General features: G+C 42.0%; 1 protein-coding gene and 1 long non-coding RNA gene across 3 annotated transcripts in view; one reads left to right on the top strand and one right to left on the bottom strand.

Annotated features, from left to right (window-relative positions):
* Positions 1 to 15,984, top strand: part of LOC137150887 (uncharacterized) — a 29,652-nt gene extending 13,668 nt beyond the window's left edge. The window contains exons 2-3 of the long non-coding RNA XR_010919112.1: positions 5,946 to 6,015; positions 15,780 to 15,984. This is a non-coding gene — a long non-coding RNA (uncharacterized lncRNA). The remainder of the gene's footprint in view (positions 1 to 5,945; positions 6,016 to 15,779) is intronic.
* RCAN2 (regulator of calcineurin 2) overlaps positions 1 to 20,157 on the bottom strand; it is a 59,613-nt gene that overhangs the window by 8,414 nt on the left and 31,042 nt on the right. The window contains exons 2-4 of one of the 2 annotated variants that reach the window (XM_067544929.1): positions 15,729 to 15,902; positions 14,220 to 14,391; positions 12,649 to 13,096 (exon numbers count right to left, since the gene is read on the bottom strand). In XM_067544929.1, coding sequence (XP_067401030.1) covers positions 12,813 to 13,096; positions 14,220 to 14,391; positions 15,729 to 15,902 — 630 coding nt within the window. In that variant the 3' untranslated portion in view covers positions 12,649 to 12,812. Of the gene's footprint in view, positions 1 to 12,648; positions 13,097 to 14,219; positions 14,392 to 15,728; positions 15,903 to 20,157 lie in introns of those variants that run through there. The other variant, XM_067544930.1, reaches the window with a different exon arrangement.

Raw genomic sequence — 20,157 nt, 5'->3', positions numbered from 1 at the left:
AGGTCACAAGTCTGGGAGAGCCAAACATTGAATTTGGCCTTGTCTTTCTCCAGGCATTTCTCCTGATTCAGCAATCAGTATAGCTTTGCCATGGCCGAGCCCTAGGCATAGACAAAGACTTGCAGGAGTTTACTCTGACTGAGCTAGTGGAAGTTTATTCCTGCATGCCCCTTTTTACACATAGGGTTCAACACCTGAGCAGCTATACCAAAAGCTGGCCACTGATTACTACCTACACCTCTTTCCAAGTGTGGACAAGGCCTAAGGGTGGAATCCAGGATACGCTGCACTAGTTAAAAACAAACTGCACTGGTTTTCAGCTAATGCAGCCATGCTGGGGCTGAAATCTCAGACTAGCCAGGCTTAAGTATATGTGTAAGGAGAGATCTAAGGTAGCTGTGTGTCATGGAGATGGGCCCAGCTCCTAAACATACGTACCATGGGGGGAGTTCACCTCTGGACTCAAATTTCATGGCTGCCCCTTGTATCTAAAATAGGTCCACCCCAGGCCCAAACGCCCTTAGACTCTGGGATCATTCAGAGTCACTTACAGACACTACAGCTTGGTCCCAGCTCTAGCTGCTGTATCTGTAGGCTGAGGGAGAGGATAACAATTACAGCTATAAGCATCTCTAAATATCCCTCACCATTGCATGTACTCATAGCAGCTACTTAGCACTTATGGTAGTCACCACCTTGGCCAAAGCATCAGGGATTGAACCAGAGACCACTAGAGCAAAAAGCATGAGCTGGTACAGCTTGAGCCAGTGCTCTGTAGCTGCAGTTGTAAAACACTCATTTCCTCTGCAGATTGGACACTGAGTGGGACATGTTACACACTCACCAATGGGTTACACACTTATGCAGCACTTTAGATTTCCCAAGTGCTCCGTGCACATTCATTACTTAACCCTCCAAGTTCCCCTGGGAAGTAGGTCAGCATTGTGGAGGTGGAAACTGGGACAAGGAAGTGAAGTGAGTTGCCCAAGGCACCAGAGTAAGAGCCAGGTCTAGAATGGAGTAATTCCTAGCTCCCAGTCCTGTGCACCGTCCCCTAAACAAGGCTGTCTCTGTTCAGGGTGGTACACATAGAGCTGTAGCTAAGAATAATGGCATGGAATTAAGAAAAAGTAAATTTAAGAAGAATATCAGGAAAAATTCCTAATGGTGAGATCTGAGATACTGGCCTGGTCTCCCGGAGGAAGCAGGGAAAGTCTCATGGCTTGGGATTTAAAAGTCAACTGGAGAAAACATTAGAAATTGTGTTGTAGGGAATAATCCTGCCCTAGCAGGGGCAGACTAGATGTCTGATTGGAGTAGGTCATTTCCATCTCTTACGGCTGCAAGCACCAGTGCAGTTTATTTAAATTTGACAAATTGGCTTACTAAGACCTTGACAAACAAGATGATTAACTATTGACACACGCTACTATGTCTCTGATAAACTATGCTTATACGAATGCTTTGAGTTAAGTATGGCCAATGCATATTTACTGTAAATGCTCTAGGAGGAGAGCAAGGTATCATATAGCTAGGTAAGATGGAACCCCAAAATCCTATTTGCCCTAGAATAAATTATTATTACTACTTATAATTTGTATTATGGTGGTGCCTAGTAGCCCTAGTCATGAATCAGGACCCTATTGTGTTAGGGGCTGTTTAAACACAACAAAAAGATGGTCCTCTGCCCCAAATATCTTATTATCTAGGTTTTATAAATTACTGAGCCTGATCCCAAAAGTCTTCATTCACATCATTATTATACAGACCTTTGGTAGGACTATTCATGTCGAGAATAATCGTGTGAAAAAAGGTTACAGGATTGGGCCCCTCTCATTCCAAGTAACTCTGCATCTGCCACCAGGAAAGGATGGGGTTTGTGCTGGTTTGCTGTTCATCCTAGTGAGGTTTACAAGCCTGGGATTAGGGGTCAGTGTGCATTTTTATTTGGAGGGTGGGAGGCAATTTTACAATCAAGATAATGGATAATAACTATAAATTAAGCTTCTTGCTGCAAGAGATATTTTATTGCTGTGCTCCCATTAATGCTGACTTTAAGTTTCTCTATTTTTGGAAATTTTTTTCCTGGATCCACATTGAGTAGCATTATGGGGCTTGTTGAGAAGCTAAAATGTAAAAAGAGAAACAGCTTGGTCATGCTGTATGGAGAAATTATATGGTTTTGCTTTTCCTATTTTCCCTGCAGGCTGCAGCTAATTTCTCAACTATGGGCTGACGTCAATGCTGCTAACCAGCACTGAGGGCCACATTGGTCACTGTCAGCAGCAAACAGCTCAGTGGTGCAGTGCACACACAAAGCTGGGCCATTTCCTAGCACACCACGTACAGTAACTCACATTCACTGTCCTCTTAAAAGGTAATAATCCCAGTTCACATGCCACATTCTTTTATGCTCAAATTCTTCCCCAAAGGTTTATTTCCACTGAAAAATAAAAGTGGAAATAACTATAAACACTGGGACAAACATTCAGAAGCCTCTGGCACAAGTAACTGCAGCAGCAATTAGTCACTTGAACGAATCAGGACTCAGTGATCCCATAAATCATGTTCTGAAGGTGTCCAAGTGAAGAACGGTTACTTGCCCTAGAATAACTGAGATTCTTTGAGATGCTGTAGGCAGTGTGTGAATTCCACTGTAGGTACCTGCAACCTTGCACATGAGATCAGATTTTTCTTGATTAGTAGTGTCCATCAGGGCCATTTATGCAGCCAGTGCCTCCCTGTGCTCCTGCATAAGGCCATAAAGGCTGGAGCAGTTGCTACCCTCCCCCAGTTCCTTATAGTTTGAAGCCTATGTGGCTGAGGACACCAAAAACCAGGATTGGAGGACTGGTTGTAGGATGCAAATTGACTGTATCATTTTGCAAAAAAAAGTTAGTGAAGAGTATTTTTCTTCTTCAAGTATGTGTCAGTGTGGATCCCACTGTAGGTGACAGGCAAGCAGTATCTCCCCCCATCCCCCGAAGTTCAGTTCCATCAGTCAAACGGAGATTAAAGTACTGCTGTCCTGAACTTGGTTGCCATGTCAAATACATAATGATTAACAAAAGTGTTAGCAGGGGGCTCTGCATTGCTGCCTCGTAGACCTGAGAGAGCACCATGTTTCTGAAGTGGGTGGAAGATGCTGCCTGTGCCCTGGTGGAATGTGCCTTGGCATTTGAAGGGAGAGGCTCGCCAGCCAGCTGACAGCAAGTGGAAATACTCTGCATAATGCACTTCAAAGAGTCTCTGTGACAAGACAGCCTTTCAAGGCACCGGCTATACCCAAGAAAAGGTGGGGAGACAGCCAAAACGGTTTAGTCCTGTTGAGGTGAGATAGAAAGGCTCTGGAGACATACAGAATATGGAGCTTCTTTTCTCCCAGCATTGAGTGCATTTTCAGGATGATGACAGATATGTTATATAGTAATATTTAAATATTTGCTTTGAAACTGTAAAACACGAGGCAGGAGAGAAGCATTACCAAGTATGAAATACTGGTTTGCCGCAGAAGGGGTTGTCTCCTGCCCAACAAAGGAAGGTCCATAAATACCAACATCAGAGAACAAAATACTTTGTTGATTGCACCCCTCCACACCAACGAAGAGGAGATGAGCAGGTGGTCTTGTCTCATCAGCTTTTACTGTGGGGGAAGGGAACAAAAATCCCTGACAAGAAGATACTATCTTTATGCTGCTTGGACTCTGAAGGGCAAAGATTACTTAGCATGAGCAAAAGATCCCCAGGACATATAGAGCTTGCTAGTCATAGAATTTTCTACCACATTGCTAGGTTGGTGAAATCGAAGTATAGAACTCTCAACCAGTTGGGGATTTGTGCCCTACTTCTTAACATTCTGCCCTAAGATTGGTATTCATGCTTTCGAGCCACTCCAGACAGCTTAACAGGTATATTGAGCATCCAATAGCAGTTCAAAAGGCATCTCCATAAACTTTAGAAGGATGACACTGAGGTCCCATAAGGGAGTTAGGTCTCTGACTGGAGAGCAGATATGAAGAAAGCCCCTGGATTTTGATACTGGAGGACGTGAGAAGGCTGAGTGCGATTGTACTGCAGCATAACATGCCGATATTGTAGAAGGGCAGACTTTAAGAGAGGTAAACACTAACCCTGCTTGTTTCTGGAGCAGGATATAGTTTAAGATCTTTGGTAATGGGGACTCCTCTCTCTAAGTATTATTCCAAGTTGCCCAAATGGATAATCTTATCCATTTGAAGGACTCAGTTATCCTGGTGGAAGGTTTCCTGCAGTGCATAACAATTTTCTCACCTGGTAGGGAGCAGTCTCTGTCACTTGCTCAGCCAGCCAGCATACCAACCTGTCAGATGCAGCAACAGTGGGTCTGGGTCTGATGTCGGGCAAATTGGAAGGCGTATGTAGGATGCTGCTGAGACATCTGGAGCAGATCTAATAGTCAAAACTGTCTTAGACAGTAGGTGGCTGTCATGATGACCAAGGCCTTATCTCATATGACCTTGGACATCTTCCTAGGAATCAGAGGGATTGGTGGGAATGCATACAGGAGCTGAAGACCATCAGAGGAGGAAGGTAGAGAGCCTGAACTCATGCCTCTTCTGGAGCAGAAGTTCTGGCACTTTGTGGTGTCCTTTGTGGTGAATAAATCTATGATGGGAGTTCACCACTGATGGAATTATCCAGTTTTGGGCCCTCCACTACAAAAAGAATGTGGACAAGTTGGAGACAGTCCAGCGGAGGGCAACAAAATTATTAGGGGACTGGAGCACAAGACTTATGAGGAGAGACTGAGGGAACTAGGTTTGTTTAGTCTGCAAAAGAGAAGAGTGAAGGGGGATTTGATAGCAGGCTTTAACTACCTGAAAGGGGGTTCCAGGGAGGATGGAGCTAGGCTGGTTCTCAATGGTAGTAGATGACAGAACAGGGAGCAATGGTCTCAAGTTGCAGTGGGGGAGGTCTAGGTTGGATATTAGGAAAAAGTTTTTCACTAGGAGGGTGGTGAAGCACTGGAATGGGTTACCTAGGGAGGTGGTGGAGTCACAAAGCAGCACAGAATGCAGGCAGAGCCCCAATGGACATTACTAGCCAAGAAAAATCCAGTGTCGCATGCAGTATATGCACACCTACAGTGGGACCCACACTGACACATACTCAAAGAAGAACCTCAGTTATTCCCGCAAATAATTGTGGATAGAATTTTGTATTCACAATTTTTAATGCCTAAAAAATTGTGGACCAAAATATGGAAGCTTTGTTAAGGGTGGGCTGAGAATGGGGCCAATCTAACTAAGTTCTTGGAACACAGTCATGTACAATCAATAGGATTTTTATAAAAATAGTCTGGTTTCTACATGTAATTGTTATTTAAACATTTAAAAGAAATACTACTAAGGTAATATTAATAGATCAGATACTAAGATAATAAATACAGTATGAAAAAAATAGATATATAAATAGATAGATAGATCTTCCCACTTTTTAAAGGGACACTGACCCCAGAAATCATGGGCCAAATCCCCAACTGGTATAAATTGGTGTGGCTCCATTGAAGTGATTGATGTTTTGGTGATAATCTCTTAGTCCAAATTAGTTTTACAGGTTTAATTAAATGGGAGCTATGCCAGTTTACACTTGCTGATTATTTAGATTGTGGTAGTGCCAAAATATGCGAGGTGTGTTCTCCAAACACAGAAGACAGTTAGTCAGGAGCTAGAATTAGAAATATAAAGGTACTATCAGATAGTGTAATGACACAGCAGAAAAACAATAGCAGTCCACAAGGTCTCTACCTCAATAGTTAGTCTTTGTTCTAAAGAAACAAATTAAGTTAAATTAATCTAATCAGAATGAGAAATAGGATTCTCCCCAGTTTGAAGTTCACCCAGTCATTCGGGGTGCTGATCCCTAACTTCCCTAAGGTATTTTCCTTTTCCTTCTGTCTTCCTTAGTATCTATGCAAGAGAAGAGAAGAGGACTTAAAGTTTAACCTTTTGTTCACCAGGGAGATCCAGGTAACAGGTATGTTTTGAGTGAAGGATTGAAACAATCATCAAGAAAGCTGACTATTGTAAATCTGCTCCATTTAGTACATTATTTGGTACTCAGGTGTGAGGGGAAACTGACAACAGCACAGCCTGAGACCATGACTCATTTGGAAGAAATGTGTTTTTAGTTTCAAAAACCCTTTTCTAAATCCTCAAAGTGACAATTATGCTTTAAATCTCTATTAAAACATATTGGACCAAATTCAGCCCCAATGCAAATGGGGGCAACTCCATGGACTACATCCACTTACCCCAGGGCAGGATTAGAGTTATTGTTTCAACATTAATCTGTGTTATTTTTGGAAGAGCAGGAATTAGATTGGCCCAAATAGTTTACTTATTAATTCTTCCAGCAAAACCTGTCAGTTTTAACACACACTTCATACACACTCAAAGTAAAGCTAAGTGCAGACATCACATCCCCTCGTGCACAGAATCCTATGGTTTATGGGAAGATGGGTTCAACTGATGTATCTATCACAGCGGAGCAAAATTTTTCTGCAAAAACTAATTTTTTTTGCCCAAAAATGTGTATTTGAGTCGACCAAAACATTTTGTGAATTCGTGTTGAATCCGCTGAATTGTTTCAGTCACAAAATCAAAACACTTCATTTTGGCATTTTAAAAACAAAAAGTGTTTTGATTTTTCAATTTGAAATAACTTTTCATTAAATGTTTCATTTTGGATAGAATGAAATGTTTTGTGTGACCCAAAACAATTCCCCTCCCCGATTTTTCAGTATGGTCAGAGAACCGAAAAGTCAGTGATTTGCTCTGGTGCAAAACAGCTCTGGTGTTTGTTAAACAGTTCTTTGCAGTGAGACAGCGTGGTTGTACAGCTGCCCACACTAAAGCTGTCATGTACTTCTAACATTTGACTTTCTGATAAACCCTTCTCCCTCCCTGCACAGGATCTTGCTGGCTTCTTTTAGAAAAAGATAGACAAGGTATGCCACAATTTCCCCACTCCCCATTGCTGTCCCCTCACCCATCAATAACCAGGTTTCCTACCCACTTTTCCCTCCTCTAACCCTGCCACTTGATCCCATCCTGTCCCGCCTCCTAATCCTCACCCTCAACCCCTCCCTTTTTTTTCTCCTCAACGTCTCCTCTTGCTCCTTCCCTGCACAATTCAAGCACGCTCTGATCTCCCCCACCCTGAGAAAGCCAGCCCTTAACTCCATCTTCCTCTTCAATCATTGCCTTATTTCCTCTCTTCCTTTCACTCTTCAATTCCCTGAATGTGCTGTTCACAAAAGCTGCCTCGAGTTCCTCTCCTCCAGCTGCACTCAGGATCCCCTCCGGCCAGTATCTACCTTCTCCACTCCACTATAGTCACTGAGGTGTTCCAGTCTTTTCTTGGCCACTCTCAGGACCTTTACTCCGTCTTCATCACCTTGGACTTCTCAGGTGCTTGTAATACCGTTGACATACCCTTCTTTCCAATACCTTGTCTTGTGTTGGCTTCCATGATTGCACATTGTCCTTATTCTCCTCCTGCCTCTCTGGTGATTCCTTCAGCATCTCCTTTGGGTGGTCCTTCTTCTCTCCTCCCTTATGTCACGGGTCCCCTCCTCTTATTCTTTACTCCCTCACATTAGGCAAATTGCATAATCATTTGTCTAAATTATAGATTATCTAGCCAGCTCTATAAAATGAATGGATTAGGGAAATACACATCATCTTGTTCAGAAGAATATCACAAGGTTCACCAAATAAATTCTATCAACTCTAATCTGCCTGGAGGGAGTGATGCACAGAAGAATTAAGCTGTGGCACACATCATGTCCCCTTGAAACACCAGAAAATGCACCTGTGGAACTCCTAGCCCTCTACAAATATCTTACATTTTCCTCTACTGTTTTTGTTTAGTTGGCAGACGAGAAAAACAGCACTAGGGGACTTATATCGCAACCATTATGCATTATGCAATGAACCAAACTACTCGGGATGAGGCACAGTTTGCTTCAGTGACTTCAACCATAAAAGAATCGGTGACCTCTGGTGATTGCACACACGGCAATAATAGCACAAGAACAGACTGGTAATGTTTTAGAATGTAAAAAAAATCATACAAAAAATGAATAGTATGTGGTTTTATATTGCTCTATGAGGCAGTATCACGGCTTCTCATAGATGGGCTCCTCTTGTACTATGACGCTTTTATTGTCTGACAATGGATGTATTTTGTGGGGTTGATTAATTAGTTATCAAGGCAGAGTAGTGGTGTTTTGAAGCTCCCTTGTCCCCTGTTCTGAATCATGATCAAGTGTTAAAAGGTTCAGAACTGTCTGCTCCATGTTAAATGTGTCGTTAGCATCATAACAACATCTTACATTTATAGCCTTTACAAAAAACACAGGTCAGATTGGGTCTGGCCTGTGTGTGGGCGCTGAAGGTAGGAGAAGAGGCGTAAGGAGCCAATCCTGTACTGCACCTCCAACACAAGGGCTTACCACAGGTGAGAGGCAGGAATTGCTCCTGGCTAGCACCCTCCCTGATAAAGCATTAGTCATACCAGTTGGCCAGCAGAGGTAGACAGTTCTAGATTGAGAAGCATCTCTCGAATGGACAGTAAAGCAGGCACAATGCCATTCAGAGCAGGGCTACTCTGCACCACTTCCAGCCTGGGCCTGTACCTTAATTGTAGAATCTCAGGAACCACTTAACCCACCACTGAATTCCAGCCACCTTTGGATCATTCTGTGCAAACACCACACAACAGTGGTGAAGAGGGAAAGTGTAGCAGGATCTAGCCTTTCCCTTGCAGGCTTGCACTCCCCAGGCCTTCTGCTTGGCAACTAAGATGAGCCTCCCTGCATACAGCAGCCCCCCTGTTCCTTTGAATTTCTTTGAACTCCAGCTCGCTGACCTCAGGCTACCCTTTATATCTCCCAGTATTTAAGTTGGTGGTGAATCAGGTCCTCAGTCACAAGGCTGGGGTATGCACTAGAACAATGCCATGCCATGTTGCACTGAGCACTACAGATCGATCTTTTCTTTCAGTGGCATAGTATGACCCTCCATCTCCTATTTCCAGGAATGTCCTATAAAGTCTTCTTAGGACTTATTAGGAAAGATTTTTATTAGGGTTTTTTCCTTTTTGGGGAGGTGAAGGAGAAATTATTTTAACAAGAACTCTGAAGGTGCACAAGGGAGAGAGATTAAACTTGCCATTGGATAGTTTAAATGATGTGGATAGTAGAGGAGGACTTGAAGACCAGCCCAGAAGGTTGAAAACTGTAGCCAGGTTGTCCAGTTAGTGAAAGCATAGAGGTTTAGAAACTATATCCTGCTAACGTTTACTCTTGGAGAATTCTACTGACTTCAAAAATTGCCTAATGGTCAGAATTTTTCCACTTATGCCTCCTAAATTTCCTGTGTTTCCTGCACTGTTTTGTGTTTTGAAAGGCACTGGCATTTCTAGTCCTTTTTATGTTTATTAAATCACTCATTTTTTACTTACTTAAAAAACGGTAACTGCAGTTTCACTAAATTGTTAAAAATAGGGCTGTTTACATGTAACGTACATGATATTAAACATATATCAGTTCTAGGGCCCGATCCTGCAGCCCTTACTCCGGGCTAGATTGTGTATTTTCAACTGCAGCTGCATCATGCTTGGAGGAACCATAGCAGAAATTGACTCAGAGGCACAGTATCTCCTGGGGCACTCCCCAATTACACTTGGCAGGTCTCTATAATTTGCTACAACCCTTTTCAGGGTGGTTTACTCCCACCACATGACCAGCCAATTCCACAAGTCAGCACAGGCCATGTTGGAGGTAAAGCATGGCTCCACCTATTCCCTGTCCCCGCTGCCCCTTGCCTCCTGGGCGGGACTATCTGCTGCACTATCCATATGCTCTGACAACATCTGGAACTAAGATCTAGGTATCTCCTAACATAAGCAGTGCAAGGAGGGTGGAAGTTTCTTACTCTTTTGCAAGGCTGCATTCAGGTTAGTCACAATCTACCCCTCAGGTGAGTAGACTTTACCCATATGATAGGTCCCCTGACTTCAACACGAATAAAGACTGCAGGAACAGGTTCTAAAGTTGGCCTTTGACAGATCTTAGTTCTATGAAATGAGTATACCACACACAATAAGGTATCAGCATGAATAACTATATGGAAGGGAGTAACTGTTTGAAGAATCATGCCTGTAGCTCCCTAATCGAGACATATGATAGAGTCTCGCTAGCAGAGTATGGACAAAGCCAGATTGAATGTGGATTCTGATATTGGGGCCCAAAGGAAGGCACATCATAGATTTGTGGGAAGAATTCTGCAGGAAATGAGGGTAGGGACATTTTGGGAAACAAAAAAGGATCGGAATTTACTGTCAAAGGAGTTTTGCTTTTTTTAAGTGGGGGGAGCTCTGAGAAAATGTGGGTTACTTTCTGGGGATTTCCCTACAGAATGCTCTCCAACCATCCAGAAATAGGAGGCAACAGACGGACACTGGGATTATATCTGCCTGGCAAAATTCTACTTATTTGTGCAAATCACCATTTTCTTTTTGTTGGGTGAATTTTCCCTGTTATGATCATTGCTTGGGTGGCTAATTAGTGTTTGTACCTCCTAAGACAAAGGATTAAACCAACAAACATGCCTGGCAACAGTAAAACTCCACAGAAACGTGGCACTTTCCCCTTTGTGATACAGTGTTTGAACACGAGTAGGGAAGACCCAAATATAGATAGCCAAAAGAAGGTCAGACCAACTTCACAAAAAACATGCAGACAATAGCCCACTGTGTAAGGTTCTCATGCTTTGTACCACTGATGGCAATAGGATTTTTTACATAGTTTTTAATGCCAGCAGCTTTTACTCCGAAGGTGACAAGGCTAGCACAAGGCCTATGGGCCCACTCACATCCTCAAAACAGGGCTGAAGTAGGACTTAAGTGGGCACATAGGCCTTTGTGCTGACCTTTTACACAGGGATGCACATGCATCCAATAGAGGAAATAGACCCTCGTGTTAAGGACTCTGGTCAAGTTATTTTCCTTCTATAATACTTCAGTGCAGTGATTTCATATTTTCTCTGGCATTTGTCACTGAGTAATTCGTGTTGGTATACAGATAATTACTACAGACATAGGAATGTCATTAAGATAGGAGGAATTGTGGGCTACTGGTTAGAGGAGACAGGGAGTCAGGATTCCCAGATTCTGTTCCTGGCTCTGCCACTGGTTTACTGCATGGCTTTATACAAGTGACTGAAGCTCAGTCTTGACATCTGTAATACAGTGATACTGCTCACCTATCATTCCAGGGAATGCAAGGGTGAACTAATTAATGGTTGTAAAGTGCTAAGAGATTGTTAGTTGGAAGGTACTAGATAAGGATGAAATTCACCCCACTGCAGGGTGTGTTGCTTAAACCCTTTATAGTCTAAGGCCCAAATCCACCTCCTGGTTTGAGTATCACAGCTGGGTACCAGAGAGACGCAGAGGGGAAAGGAATCCTCCCCACCCAGGCCTCATAGCTGCTCAACAGCCACTGCTGCAACCTTGAGACTGCAATAACGCTTGCAATCCTAGCTATCCCCATCCCAGGGCAGGGGAAAAAGACAGGAGGATCCACACAGTAGCAGATCCTTGGGTTCATCTCTACCCCATGCATCCTGCTGGGCAGGGAATCTCCACAAAGTTGGAGTATGTGCCCCTTGAATCCAGCCCCTCCCATTGCACAGAGGAACTTCACAGGTTCTGCTGCAAGGCAGCCTTTCTGACTGTGAAGGCAGGGGCTAAATTTGCCCGTAGGTGCCTATTATTACCAATGCCTAATATTCTGCAGCTCATTGACTTTACTGGATTAAAAAGTATCAAGGCTCGGTGTTGGGATTCGATTCCCAGTGAAATCAATGGGTGAAACTCATCCCTGTGCAGAGGGCCAGCACAGGTACTATGCACCATTGAAATCTAGGCTTGCAAGGATTAGATTTTTATCTGTAAATGCCAGTAAACGTCAATTTCACCGTACACACACACACACACACACACACACACACACACACACACACACACACACACACACACACACACACACACACACACACACAAACTGAAGAAAAAATATTTCTATCAATACTTAAAATTGACAATCGGCAAAGCAAGCAAAATGCTGCTTGAGATCTGTCTGATATAATGAGCATAAGATGCTAGCAATTGTGTCCTTAGCCATGGCAGCATGTTTTAAAGGAGATGAGATGCAGAGGATTGTGTTGTTGTTTTTTAATGAAATACTAATTATAGCAAGAGCACAACTGAGAACTGCAGCACTGTTTTAAGACCTCCTCTGCAGTTAACTAAAATTGATCTCCCTAACAAGTGCTAAAAATAGAAGGGGGGGCAGGGAGGAGGAAGAGCAGACAATGACTTTTCATATTGCTCCCTGCAGGCTCCTTAAATCAGAGTGAATATGACCTTCGTGCAATACTGTCCCAGAGTGCAGAATAATGAGTGATATTTCACATTTCACTGCTCCAGAACAGGAATTGATTTATTACTCAGCTAGCTAGAGGATTCATTTACATGTTTCCATTTATAATGCTGCTGCAGCAAGGGGAAAGGAGGGTTCTTTGTTTTCCTTTTATTCAGCAGTTTAAAAGCACAAAGCATTGATGATGGGAATAATGGACTGTAATACAGTAAGAAATGTTGGACCGATATTCCCCATCTGCAGGAAAATCCATGTGAGAGGACTAAGAGGGAGGAAATATCTTGGAGATTCCCCTCCTGCAGATTTCTTCCCTGTTGTTCCATCAAGGGTGGGGAGGGTTCATGGGTCCACACTGGTAAAGGATATGGGGTAGTCCACCACCCTTTTGGACCCTGGGAGGTGGAGGGATGAAGAAAGCCCGTGTTTGGCAAAGCAGTTCCAGTAGAGATCCACTGATAGGGCTTCTGTTCCTAGAACAGTAATAGGGCTTCCACACCAGAGCTGGGCAGGAAATGGTTGTCCCATCCTGTGCTAATTTTTGAGATTTTGAAAAACTTTTCCATCCCAAACAGGATGAAACATTGAAAATTTTCAGAAACCAAAACTCTGAAAAAAATTAAGAATTGGTTCAATTGAAAGATTTGGTTTTAATTTAGACTTTTTGATATTTTTCATACATTTCATTTACATTCAAACACATATTTCTAAACGAAAAGTCATTTCGACCTAAAAAAAACAGAACTTTTTCATTTCTAACATGTTGAAGAAACAGGCTGTTTTGACAATTGTGATTTTTTTTATTTTTTTCAAAACAGGAAATTTTTGTGAACTGACTCTCTCCATGAACAGCTTCAGTTTCAGTTTAGACAAACAAGCATTTTCTGATGAAAAAAGTGTTGAAAAATTCCCAACCAGCTCTATACCCCACCATAAAATGGGAGGACCTGCCTGCATTATACCATGTTATCCAGTCTCCATCTGCCTTTCATGTCCCTGGGCGCCACACTGACTCCATTCACCTAATAGCTTCTTCATTCACACTTCTTTCAAATCTCCCCATTGTAACCAAAGGGGGGGCTGTTCATTGGTTAGTTCTCTTAACGAACAATCCCAAGAGAGTCACTTAGAATGTTAGCGTGTGCTGCTATCTCAAAATGCACCTGATCCTGTGTGGGGCTAGGTCCCTTGGGTCCCCACTGAGCTCAGACCTCCCAGAAGGCATTCAACATCTTGCAGGACTGGGCCCTACTAAATTTGTTGGAAGGAACTCTTAGAATTTGCTCAATGGCATTTATTTCTGACCTTTGTATAATCTAGTGTATAAACCCACCAACTCGATAAAAAAACAAACCAATGCAATGAAAACATTCTGTGTGATCATCCTCTGGGTCTGTCAGTGCATTCTTCTCTGATTTTGACAGTCTGCATTTTAGATGATAAACTACTGGGAGCAGGACCTATAGCTCTGTGTATTGTACAGCACCAAGCACACTGACTGAAGTTAAGAAATAATAATTATACATATAGAGTAAAATCAGTCCCGAGCAGAGAGCCAGTCCAAGGCCTACACATTACTTAAATGCCACATAAACCCATGGATTTAAGCTTCATATAAGCCTTGAGCTGCTCTCTGTACCGGGCTGAATTGCATTCTTAGTTATTCATCGTCACTCTATTTCCAATCTGCCTAAGTCAACACATTCTCATACAAGAGGGCTGCAAAACTTACCTGGTCCTAGTTTAGAAACTGCATAAAGGAGGTCATAGTTGATGACGGGTGTTGCATCATCTATTGGCTGCCACCCTACAGGAGGGGAGGCTGGAGGCGAGATGAGAAACTGTTTTGCGGGCTGTGGTGGAGCCAAATGAAGCTTGTCCCCATCTGTCTCAGAGGTCTGAACCTTTTGAATGTATTAGAAACACAGATTATTTTAGTGGTAGGGCATGCAAATGGAACGATGACTAGACAGTCACAAACTTCAAAGAGCAGATACTACTGTTTGTTTGGTAACATCTGTGAAATATGTTGGTGAGTCTCAGTCAAGTTTCCAGTGCACAGCTGTCAAATCACAAAGGCCACTGCCACATCAGTCCTCTTGTTGGCAGCCTCAGCAGAGAGGACAAAGACTGAATGAGCCTGGAAACAGAATAATCATTTTATCTCTAGAAGTGGTTCCTCCAAGGCACATTGGGTGCTGCTATGTGAGCCAGCCTAAAGTGCCTCTGCCCATAATGTTCCTCCTCTGCAGATAAATGCAGGGCTTCAGTCTCCACAGCTGTTCATGAATAGATTCTAAGGCCAGAAAGAACTGTTGTGACCATCTAGTCTGACCTTTTAGCATCACACAGGCCATAGAATTTAACCCAGTAATTCCTGCATCAAACTCATAATTTCTTGTTAAGACAGTATCTTTTAGAAAGACGTTTAATCTTGATTCAAAGGCTTCTAGTGATGAAGAATCCACCATATTACTAGGCAGATTGTTCCAGTGGCTAATTATCCTCACTGTAAAATATCTATACCTTATTTCTAGTCTGAATTCATCTAGTTCTAGAGAGAGGAAGATGAATCTCTTTATGCCTTTGTCTGCTAGATTAAACAGCTTTGTTCAATCAGAAGTCTTCTCCCCCTGGAGGTAATGTAATAGAACGGAGGTGTTCTCCTGGGGGCCCATCCTGTTAGCAGGTTTCAGAACCCTGCAGGGAACTTCAGGTTTATTGAGTACTCACTGGTGTGGCTTAGACTCAGTACTGAATAGAAGGAAGGAGGGAATAACCTTCTAGAAAAGGCAAGTAGAGCCTGGGATAGACAGGTCCTGAGGAGAAGGGGGAAGTGTTCATGCACTGTTATTTTGGAACTATCTTTTTGTTAATAAATCAGAATGCTAAGGGATGACATTTGGACTTGACAAAAAGTGTATAGCTTTAGTCTGGAGCTGAGGAAACTCAACTAGCTTACTAGAGCCTTTTATGAGCACTGAAAACACAGAGTCAAATTCTGCTTTCATGTATACTAGAGTAAATCCAGAGTAACACTTCTGACTCCAGAGGAATTGGTCCAGATTTACACAATTGTAACTAAGAGCAGAATTTGGCCCATTCACTTCAAAACAGTCAAATATAGCTATTATTTTCATCCAATATTATTAGACAGTGTGTCTTTAGTAACAAAAGATCATACAGCAGTCACCCATTAAAACTGAAGGAGAAAAAAGCTTTCATGCCAAAAGGTTCTTACCTGTGCAAAGTATAGTTTTAATTTCTTTCCTCTGAACTGTGTTTCATGCAGCTCTATCCTGGCCCGAGCAGCTGATTTAGGACTGCTGAAATTTATCCGCACACGTCTAAAGCTTTTAAACAACTGGAACGTCACACAGTCATCATAGGTACGGAACAAGCCCTCAAATTTCTCCTGTAAATGAAAAGACCTTCGTCATGTTAAGGCTCAAGTTTGTTTGTGTTCTGTCCTGCCAAATCCAAAACATGCTATAAAAGCGGATGATAAAAAATTAGACTGTGTGATTAATTATTTACATAAATCAGAGCACAAGTGTGATTGTCAGGGTCGTTTTTAAAAGTCAGGGTGAAGATGACAAATGACATGCAAATATAGGGCCTGATTGTGAACTCATTTACATGAGTGTAAACCAATAGTAACTCCAATGGAATCACACTAGTGTAAGCAACAGGGTAAATCAGGCCCACAGTAACTTTGTTGAAAAGTCTTGGGCATCATTTTGTATCCAAAATAACCTTTGATTCTCCAATTTTAGTACAATTAAAAAGAACAGGGCGTATTCTGAAATTTGGAACATGAAAGGTGCCTCCTCTTGTCAACTGAATTCATCTCCCAAGATTTTTTTTTAAAGTCCTGTGAACTGCAGATCCTGGCAAGGAGAGGGGGATGAAAAATTCACAACTTCCTAGGAAACTAAAGCTATGATTCAGACTCCAGTGGTCTGGTTCTTTGTGTGACCAGAGCAAAGTTACTGAGCTCCACCATTACTGTCCCTTCCAACCCTATGGTACAGCATACCTTTGCAGCATATTATCTCTGATTTGTTCAGCTGTTACCCATTACATCCAATCATGTGCATCCATCTCAAAATGGTAAACCATGGGCACTATGTTAAAAAATACAAACTATTTTATGTATATGCAAATCATGGCATCCATTATTGGCACTAAGGTTCGATCCAAAGCCCACTGAAGTTAACAGAGTCTTTCCATTGATTTTACTTTCCTTCTTTTCCTATTTATCTATATCTTGTCTTATTTTACCACTGTACATGTGTTATGTCTGTGTAGTATTGCCCGTTTTGTTTTGGTTTTTTAAATTGTCTAGTCTTGCAGCTTTGACAAATTGTAAAAATTGCATAATTGCCTAACTTTGTTGGGGATCCCAAGAAGCATGTGGCATTTGGAAATATACAAGCAGTAAGTTATTTGCCATTTTATATTTTTTATTGCTTGCTTTTTCATATAAAATCAATAAAAAAAATCACACACACACAAAAAAAAGAGAGACAGTGAGCCATCCAAACTGATGATCAAAACAGTAACTGTCAATTTCATGGTAGTGCTTTAACAGACAAGAAATGTATTCTCTGTAACCCTATATAGTTGGATTTTTTTTATAGTCCACTTTAACATAACACAAAATGATGTGTAGCAAAGTGAAATCAAGGGAGAGTTATGTCGGGATAAAGTTAATCAGCTATGCACAGTAGACATCTTAAAAAATTGGATACATTTACACATCTTTGATATGGAAATAATTTACTGATTTCTGCTATCACATCTGTAATTCTACTGGGCCTTTATTTTGCCCAGGTCAGAGCAAAATTTGCCACTGCTAATATTTTATTGCTACTTCCAGGTACAATTCATATTGTCCAAAACAAATTGGTATGAAATAGAAAGAGAGAGTTCAATGGAGGCAATGGCAAGAACATGCTACAATGATGAACACCCTTTACCCCCACACCTTTCAAGATCCATAGGTCCTACTCACATAGGCTGTACCTGCTCCAGTTCACTAAATGCCCCAACAACAGGTATGTGGGTGAAACTAGACAATCACTACACTCTCAAATGAACTCACACAAGAAAATGATAAGACAATAAATAACACTTCTCACCTGTGGATGAACCCTTTTCACAAAGCGATCACTCTATATCTGACCTATCGGTCCACATCCTCAAAGAAAGCCTACACAACACTTTCAAAAGATGAGCCTGTGAGCTTAAATTTGTAACTCTGCTAGACACTAAAAATCATAGACTGAACAGAGACAGTGGATTTATGGCTTATTACCACAATCCTTAACCACTAATCTCCCCACTTTTTGTCCTAAAACTGCAGAGTTGTTAACAGACCATTCTACCTTGAATGGTCCCTTGGAATATGGGCAAACTACTTATGCTAAGCGATCTGTTCCACCTTGCATTTAGCTTGACACTTGGAGTACCTTTCCCAGACCTGAAGAAGAACATTATGTGGCTCGAAAGCTTGTCTCTCTCACCAAACAGAAGTTGGCCCAATAAAAGATATTACCTCACCCCACCTTGTCTCTCTAAGATCCTGGGACCAACGCAGCTACAACTACACTGCATACATGAAATGTGTAATTCTCAGAATACTATAGTTTAATGGAATCCTAAATAAGTACCTGTGGGATTCCAGATGCAAGTGGAAACACTAAAATTGTACCACGAGGAACAGTGATGCGTTGGTTGGGAGCGGCACTGGATGACATAATAGGTTTCTTCTATTGCTAGATTCTATGGGGGCAGATCTTCAACTGGTATAACCTGACATAGCTCAACTGGCTCAAGTTTACACCAACTGAGGATCTGCCCTGATAAGTGAAGGGAAACTAGCCAAATGAAAAAACAACGAGAGTCCTGTAGCACTTTAAAGACTAACAAATTTAATTTCTGCAGGCATAAGCTTTCGTGGGCTGTAACCCACTTTGTCAGCCCATGAAAGCTTATGCCTGCAGAAATTAAATTTGTTAGTCTTTAAAGTGCTACGGGACTCTTGTTGTTTCTGCTGTATACAGACTAACACGGCTACCCCTCTGGAACTTGTAGCCAGATGTAGATTTACAAGACATTGGGCATAACATGAAACTAACCACCACTCCTCATGCCTTTTGTCTTTGCCAAAACGAAGAGCTAAATAGACATTATTCAATGTCACAAGACTATTCAAGGCAAGCTCTCAGACTTGGCTAAATACCAGCGTTGTCTGAGTTCTCTTGCGAGGCTTTTCACATATCCTTTAGCCCCAGGAGAAGTAGGTTGTAGTAAGATGCTTGAGTCCTCCTTGCTTTACATCTCATACAGTCTTTTACACCTGTTCAAAGTGAGTGAAAAAACACAACTCTCCTGAGCTGGTAGGCAGAGGGCAAGCCAACCCTACAACTTTAGTTTTCACAAGATGAGCGAAGCTCTGTGGTGTCACAGTAGTTTATGTTTAGAAAAAGTGAATCACTTAGGAAGTCATTTAAACAAAACAAATCAAAACAAAACACCCTCTCTCATTAGGCATTGAAGAGAGAAGGCACTTCCCACTCTCTCAGAAGCAGAATGTAACTTGGCGAAGTGCTGCTTATTAAAAAAATGACTCCCTCTAAAAGGGGTAGAGTAGAGTGTTTGTATTGCATGGTGCAGAGGAAAAGTGCATTGATGCTGCATAATGGCAGTTTCCTTTTTGTTAAGAGCTGGTCCTGTGCTGCAAAGTTTGGTTCTGGATCTCCGAAGTAACACTGGGTTATTTTTTGGATCAGGATTCTGGTTTAACTCATAGATATCAGACAAAGCTGTGAAGTTCACATCTGCATCCTGTTGTCCCTGAAGTTCAAGAGCATTTGCATCTGGTGGGTTGGCTGCTGAAATTAACTGTTATGACTAATGTGTCTCCTAAAAGTCATGGCATCATGAAGAAAACAGACCCCTTTGGATTCTTCCATTCTATTTCCATATATCTGATTTACACCAAGAGCTACTCATGTCAGGTGGAAAATTTTTTTTTTTTTATCGCTGTAGTCCAATTTCGGCCTTGATACACCTGAATTATCTCCAGCTTAAATTAGAATTTTACTTCATCTCCTGAGATTCATCTTCTTTAGCTCTAAAGGGGCAAAACAATTCCTGACCCCTTAAAGAAGATAACTGGAAAAAGCTGCAGAAGAAGATATAGAAAATTCAACTGATGTAATCTAAATCGAATCAATACTCTAGTCCTGTTTGCATTACAGGTGGGGTGGGAAGTAGAGCACTTTTCAAAACAACCTTTTTCACAGCAGATATAGCACATAAGCATCAGGAGGAGACACCAGCATTGCAAGAGTTTCCACTGTCAATACAATATGTCTCTTAAGGGGTTACTTATGAAAACCAAACCTAATGTCCTGGTGAGATTGAGAGGTCTTCCTGGCACACATGCATTAGAATTACCTGCATCCCTGCTTACCTCCTTCCTCCATTTCCACCTCAGGGCCCTCTTCTGCATCATTTATATTCTATCACTTCAGATCTCATCTACTGGCTTCTTTGCTCCATCCTGCTCAGCTGCTACTACATCCTTACTGCCTAATCCCAGTTCCTGCCCTTACCCTGTAGGAGATATTCCATGGTGTGCGGAAAGGAAGGAGATAGTT

This window comes from Emydura macquarii, unplaced genomic scaffold (assembly GCF_026122565.2).
Source record: "Emydura macquarii macquarii isolate MOO-44397 ecotype Brisbane River unplaced genomic scaffold, CSIRO-AGI_Emac_v2 contig_1039, whole genome shotgun sequence".
Lineage (NCBI taxonomy): Eukaryota > Metazoa > Chordata > Testudines > Chelidae > Emydura > Emydura macquarii.
The sequence above is the reverse complement of the archived record's forward strand: the minus strand, read 5'-3'. Positions and strand labels throughout refer to the sequence as shown.